This window comes from Natrix helvetica, assembly GCF_964273705.1.
Source record: "Natrix helvetica genome assembly, chromosome: Z".
In the NCBI taxonomy this organism is placed as follows: domain Eukaryota; kingdom Metazoa; phylum Chordata; class Lepidosauria; order Squamata; family Natricidae; genus Natrix; species Natrix helvetica.
Genome location: NC_138554.1, coordinates 119,712,478 through 119,719,204, shown reverse-complemented (window position 1 = coordinate 119,719,204; position 6,727 = coordinate 119,712,478). Strand labels below are relative to the sequence as shown.

General features: G+C 36.7%; 1 protein-coding gene across 2 annotated transcripts in view; it reads right to left on the bottom strand.

The window, feature by feature from the left end:
- Positions 1 to 358: 358 nt before the first annotated feature.
- Positions 359 to 6,727, bottom strand: part of YME1L1 (YME1 like 1 ATPase) — a 29,642-nt gene continuing 23,273 nt past the window's right edge. The window contains exons 17-20 of one of the 2 annotated variants that reach the window (XM_081932634.1): positions 6,294 to 6,367; positions 3,555 to 3,641; positions 2,436 to 2,570; positions 359 to 637 (exon numbers count right to left, since the gene is read on the bottom strand). In XM_081932634.1, coding sequence (XP_081788760.1) covers positions 635 to 637; positions 2,436 to 2,570; positions 3,555 to 3,641; positions 6,294 to 6,367 — 299 coding nt within the window. In that variant the 3' untranslated portion in view covers positions 359 to 634. Of the gene's footprint in view, positions 2,571 to 3,554; positions 3,642 to 6,293; positions 6,368 to 6,727 lie in introns of both variants that reach the window. The other variant, XM_081932633.1, reaches the window with a different exon arrangement.

Below are 6,727 nucleotides of genomic sequence, written 5' to 3'. Positions count from 1 at the left end.
TAATGAATAAATAAAATGAAAAATTATTGTGTAGGGAATAGTGTATGCAACAAAATATGAAGCAAAATATTCTATCCAGTTTTAATTCTTTGCTTTTGCAGGAACATACATATGAAACTTGCTAGCTAGTTATTCTCACCATCTCAAAGCTTAACAAGGTTTCATGAAAGAGAAAATGCGTTAGAAGTTACAGGATTCCATAGCATCTAAATACTGACAATGTGAAATTTATTTAACAATTCAATCTTAAATTGTAAAGTCCCCATATTATGTTATGAACAAGTAGCAGCAACAAAGTAGCAGAAATTCTCACAAAAAAAAAGATTTATGGAAATTCAAGCTATTAAAAAATTACACATTTTGCTTAACTCTCAAATTTATTTACAGATTTAAAATATGTTTTATACACCTCAATTTACATATGAGGGCAACCAGAGTAAAAGCAGTTTTACAATAAGAGGAAAACTTTAAAAAGCACTTTGCATAATTAAAATATATGATTTCCCAAATGTGCTAAACATGCTGCATTTGCACATCTTTTACTGTTTATTGCTAAAAAAAGTATATATTTATAATGGAACAGCATAGTAGTTTGGAATTCCAATAATGAAATGAACTTGAGGTTCTTCCAAGTTTACTATATGGAAAAAGCAGAAAAGAGTTCCATTGAAATACTGGGATTGCTGAAAGAAAACGAATTATCTACAAATTCAAATGAAACTGGACTATCAACAAGGCACCAAAATGCCTCATAAGTCGTAATTCAAAATCCATTTTTTTGCTAAACTTGTTTTATTTTCTCACTGACAGAACTGTCTTTCCTTTTTAAATTAGTGTAGGGCTTTAAATTGTGGAGAGCCATCTATTAAACATTTAGCTCCTTTTTAAAATTAGTGTAGGGCTTAAAATTGTGGAGAGCCATCTATTAAATACTTAACTCCTTTTTAAAATTAGTGTAGGGCTTAAAATTGTGGAGAGCCATCTATTAAACACTTAACTCCCCTACAAAACAGTGTAATTATTATTAGCTATTCTCAATTGCTATAGTCAATCCCACCCTAATCTGTTTTTAGAACATGTTTTAATCATCACTTAATATCTGAATGGCATGTGCTTATAAAATAGGTTAAAATTTTTGAAATAAAAAATTGGACTTTATTTTAAAAAGGGCCACCAAGTACACAATGACGGACTCAAATTTCCATAACTATTCTCTATTTAAAAAGCTTAACAGGGGCACTAAAATCACACCTCCATAAAATTGAAAACATTTCCCCAACACTAGAGGTGACAATGCAATTTTTCCAGTTGTAACAAATATTACCGTCCAGTGAACTCACTTGTTCACTCATTCTGAAGTTCTATCTTCCAGATAGATGAACCTTATTATTTTTGGGCCCATTAAGAGTTCAAACTCCTTGTCTCACATTAAAAGTCAACTGGAGGACAGAGCACTATTACTATAGTGCCTGCCCTTAAGTTCCTGTTTTATAAATTATGAAGGCTTTATAAAATTTTGGTTTAGAAACAGAAGTCTTATTTTCCTGTAACTGTATGTTCTGCAATTTCAAATGCCGCAATTAGCAGCTATCAGTTCTTTTTCCTATCCACTTGAACAAGCTAGCAGTGAAGTATATAAATTCAGTCTTTTGTTTTGGTAGAACCCCTGACAAATTACTTTTATAACCTTGCTCCTAACAAAAAACAAAATTAAATATAGGTAGTCCTTGCTTACTGACTGCCTTGTTTAGCAACTACTTGAAGTTACTGTAGCTGGAAGAAAAATAGCTTTGCAACCAATCCTCGCATTTACAACTGTTGCAGTATCTCATGATCATGTGGCCATTATTTACAAGCTTCACAACTGACTTTCAACCAGCAGAATTAATGGAGAACATGGAAGTGAAATTGCAATAGATCACACGATGTCTCGCTTAATAAAAGCAGCGAATGTCAGGCACGAAGAATCAGGATTATTCATAAAGTTGCAGCATAGAAGATTTAGTCCAACCTATAGAAAAGAACCTGATCAACTAAAATCAGCACTAAATTAGTGCTACAACAGAATTCTAGAAGGGCTGGACTTGGATCTCTTGTGGCAAAGCAAGGATTTTAAACTTCTGACGTGTTTACTTCCACCTCCCAGATCTGCTTTTCCTCTACTACATTAATTCACAACCAAAAATGGAAGTGACATCATAAATCTGACACAGTCATGTGATTTTTCACTTAGTGACTGTGGCACTTAGCAGCAGAGTTGTTGGTCTCAGCTGTAATCAGTAAGCGAGGACTACTTGTAAGGGGAACAAAAGCTCACAAGACAAGTTGTTATCTTTAAGAAATATGATTATTAGCACACATACATCCAGCAGGAAAGTTACACCATATAAAGTGGCCACTACTTTGACTGACAGCTTGACAAGAAGTTATCTCACTTCAAGTTTTTTGCCTTCTAAAACGATCTGAATTTCTTTGGCATCCAAGGTCTCGTAGGTTAATAAAGCTTCTGCTAAATTCTTGTGTTCTTTTGCATGGGCCTTCAAGATACTCTTTGCCCGTTCATATGATTCCTAGCACAAAAAAGTTAAATTAAGAAAGATACCAACAAAACACAGCAAATGAAAAAAAAACACCTAAGATTATCCACTAACATTATTTATAATTAATCTAAAAACATTTGTAGCTCATTCAAATACACGTCATACAAATACATCAGATCCTCTTGAAGTATATATCAACACAACCAAGGAACACAAGGAATGGAATAAGAAGTATAATGCATAAACATCCATAAAAATAATTTTAAAAACTCGCAAAGAAACAAGCAAGTTCAATAATTACCATATTTTTCAGAGTATAAGACGGACCTTTTTCCCTCAAAAAAGAGGCTGAAAATCTGGGAGCATCTTATACACTGAATACAGCATTTTTTGCCTCCCGAAACTCCACTCCTTCACCAAAATGGCTGTGCAGAGCCTGTAGAAGGTTTTCAGAGAGTTCCTGGGGGCTGCGGAAGGCAGAAATGAGTGAAAACGGGACTTTTTTGCTCAATTCCCCCCCCCCCCCGGAGTACTCTATAAGCCTTCTAAAGGCTATGCATGCAATTTTTTAAACAAAAAACTGGGCCGTTTTCACAAAAAAAGGGCCATTTTTTGCTTGTTTGAAGGGGGCTACCCCCCCCCGGAGCACTTTGCAAGCTCCCTAAAGGCTATTCATACCTTTTTTTTAAAAAAAAAAGGGACAGTTTTCACGAAAAATGGGAGGTTTGCAGAATGCAAAACTATTTTTTTTAATTTGCCTCTTCAAAATCTTGGTGCATCTTATACTCTGAAAAATACGGTATGTAATTTTTCAACTTACATAAATAGAATCTCAACTTTACTGAAATAATTTATAATTTAATTTATAAGCAATAAATTAAAGATGAAGCAGCAACATAACATACTGTTTTAGATCCTTAGCTGATTAATATTTATAGCAAATCATATTAACATTCAACAAAATTAAGGATCTATAAAATATCCACTTTTGAATCAGAGAATTAAAATGTTTACCTTTAAAAGAGTTCTTATTTCTTGTTCAATTGCAGATTGGGTTTCAGGACTGAAATTTGTTGCCTCTCTAAAGGTCATAACACCAAGCTTATAGAAAAAGGAAATGATTTGAGAGAGAAAAGAAAATGCTTATTTATTTAGCATTTTCAAGAAGTCAAATGCAGCATAATTGTTAGATAATTTGATCACTACGCATCTTGTAATAAATATAATTTTATCTGAAGGATCTGACCACTGGGTCTTATTCATATTTGACAGCAACATATCATGTCAACTGACTTGTTAATTTGAACAATCCCCCCGGCCCAATACTGCAGTTCCATATTTATGTAAGAGTTTATCTGTGGGAACTTAGTCTTTTGTGTGACTAGAATTGTACAGTGGTTGTCTGATTAACAACAGATTCCATCTGCTCCCATCCTACTAGTCCCCATCTTTTAATTGGGTTGTAGAGTGTTTGGATTTTGTATTAACTTATTTATGTTTTAATTTATATAGTTATTATCGTTTATGATTGTAAGCCGCCCAGAGTTATCTTGAAGTAAGATGAGCAGCCAATAAACAAACAAACTAACAATTAAATAAAGTTATACACTTTACAGTACGAAACCCCCATATAATTAATTTTAAAGAGGTTTATGAGTCATCCTTAATAACTTGTTTTCATTTCAGAAACTTTCAAAGACTTATGCATTTAAGCCATCTAATTGTAAAATAAATGCAAAAAAGGGAAGATAACATTACTGAGAAGTTCAACGATGTCTATTTTTGTTTCATTCTAGTTTAAGTATCCAATCTGAAATGCTGCAAGTAAAATGGGTCTACTAGCAATCAAAAGCAGAAGTTTGAGATGGGTGGAAGGCAACTAGCCATTAAGTAAATAAATGAGTTGTGACCTGTTTGCTATTTGATTTGAAAGAGCCCATCAGCTGCAACCACAACTTTTTTGATCCTTCCTATCCTCTCAACATATCCACTTCTTCCTCCTCCTCCTAGCATATTCCTACAAATGCAGGGTCTGCTTTTCGGATCATTTGCGTGGTCAGCTGCGTCTCCAGGGCGCAGGTCCTCAGCTTGCATAACTTTGTCTTCCCATCTCTGTTTTGGGCGTCCGCAAGGTCACTGGCCATTGACTTCTAGTTGGTAGGCTGTCTTGGCAACAGTGGAAGGTACTGCTCTCTGGACATACCAGCAGAGCCAGCCTTCTCTCTTCTCTATAATTGGTGCCACTCCAAAACGTTGTTGAATGGTATTATTTATGATGTGGTCAAGAAGGGAGATGCCGGATATCCAAAAGAGCATGGAGATAGCTTTCTGTCCCTGTTGTTGCTGCCCAGCATTCACTGCCATACAGTGCAACAGGGTGGATGGTTGTCTTGTAAATCTTAGATTTAAGATGCGTTGGCATTCGTCTGTCAACCCATTCACTCTTCCTTCATATATCTCTTTTGCAATTTGGACGCATTCATTCTTTTTATATGAGCAAATTTCCTCAATGTATTGCTTATGCCCTGGTCACTCACTTCCGATTTGCTCAGAGGATCGTTTTGAGCGCTCCGAAGGCTTCAGGGACTGTCTGGAGCTTCCCTGACGCTTCCTGAGGGCTTCCGGGGGGGAGCGGGGGAGGTTCCGGGGGGAGCGGCTTCCGGGGGGGAGCGGGGGAGAGCCTGGGGAGTGCGAAAAATGGCTTTTAAAAAGGGTGAACTCAGCTGGGCAGCGTGCACATGTGTGCTGGCCAGTTGACAGGGCAGCGCCTCGCATGCTCTGACAAATGGCTCCGCGTGCCACCTGTGGCATACGTGCCATAGGTTCGCCATCACTGGGCTAGAGTCTAGACGGAAGCCTCTTCTCAGTGCAAAACACATGAAAGCCAGTTTGGAGTTTACAAAAAAGTAACTGAAGGACTCTCAGACTTTGAAGAACTTTTCTGATCTGATGAAACCAAGGTTGAACTGTTTGTCCTCAATTCTAAACGTTATGTCTGGAGGATGTTGTATTTGCATCACCTACTCAGTATCCAATAGTGAAGCATGGTGGTGGCAGAAGCATCATGCTGTAGGGGTGTTTTTCAGAAGCAGGAACTGGGAGACTGGTCAGAGTTGAGGGAAAGCTGAATGGAGCATAGTACAGGGATACCCTCAATGAAAACCTGTTCCACAGCACTGGGCCGAAGGTTCACTTTCCAACATGGTAATGATTCTAAGCACACAGTCCAAACAATACACTTGTCAACACTATGAATGTCCTAGAGTAGACCAGCCAGAACACAGACTTGAATCTTATTGAACATCTCTGGAGGGACCTGAAAATGGCTGTTCAACGATGGTCACCATCCAACCTTGACAGGATTTGCAAGGAAGAATGGCAGAAAATCCCCCAATCTAGGTGTGCAAAGCTTGTTGCATCATACTCAAAAAGATTCAAGGTTTTGTTGCCAAAGGTGCTTCAACAAAGTACTGAATGAAGGATCTGAATATTTATGCCAATGTGATATTTCAGGTTTTTTAAAAAATAAATTTACAGACTTTTCTAAAATTCTGCTTTCACTTTGTTGCTATGGGCTACTAAGTATAGATTAATGAGAAAAAATGAATTTTAACAAATGTAGAATCAGTATGCAAAATTGACAAAAGTGAAGGTGGTCTGAATATTTTCTGAATGCACTGTATATTTGTGCATCTACGACATGAAAATGTTTCAATGCAAATTCATTATAAAGAAGAGTAAATGTAATTATACCTTGTCACTCATTCCAAATTTGGTCACCATGAGTTGTGCTATCCTAGTAGCATTCTCAAAGTCATTAGAAGAACCTAGATAATTATAAACAGCATAACGTTAATTCAAAAAGCTAAACTCCTTACATATGAATTATGAAAGTTCTTGTTTTGACTAGGAATGCACAGAGTATTTGAGTAGTCTGTACCTAACTAAAATCTTTGTTCTAAGTGCATGAGTGGAATTAAATATGGGTCACACAACTAAATGCATCTGTTCCTGGGAGAAATGTTCAAAGAAGAGAATGCAGGAAAAGACCAGGATGTATGAATGGGGCCAGGAAGAAGGGAGGTGAAATACTGGGAAGATTGGAGAATGAGTAGTTATATTATTGTGCTGTGCTGGGACACTGACAGTGATTACTGAAGGAGGCAAGAAGGAAGACAGCTGTTGGG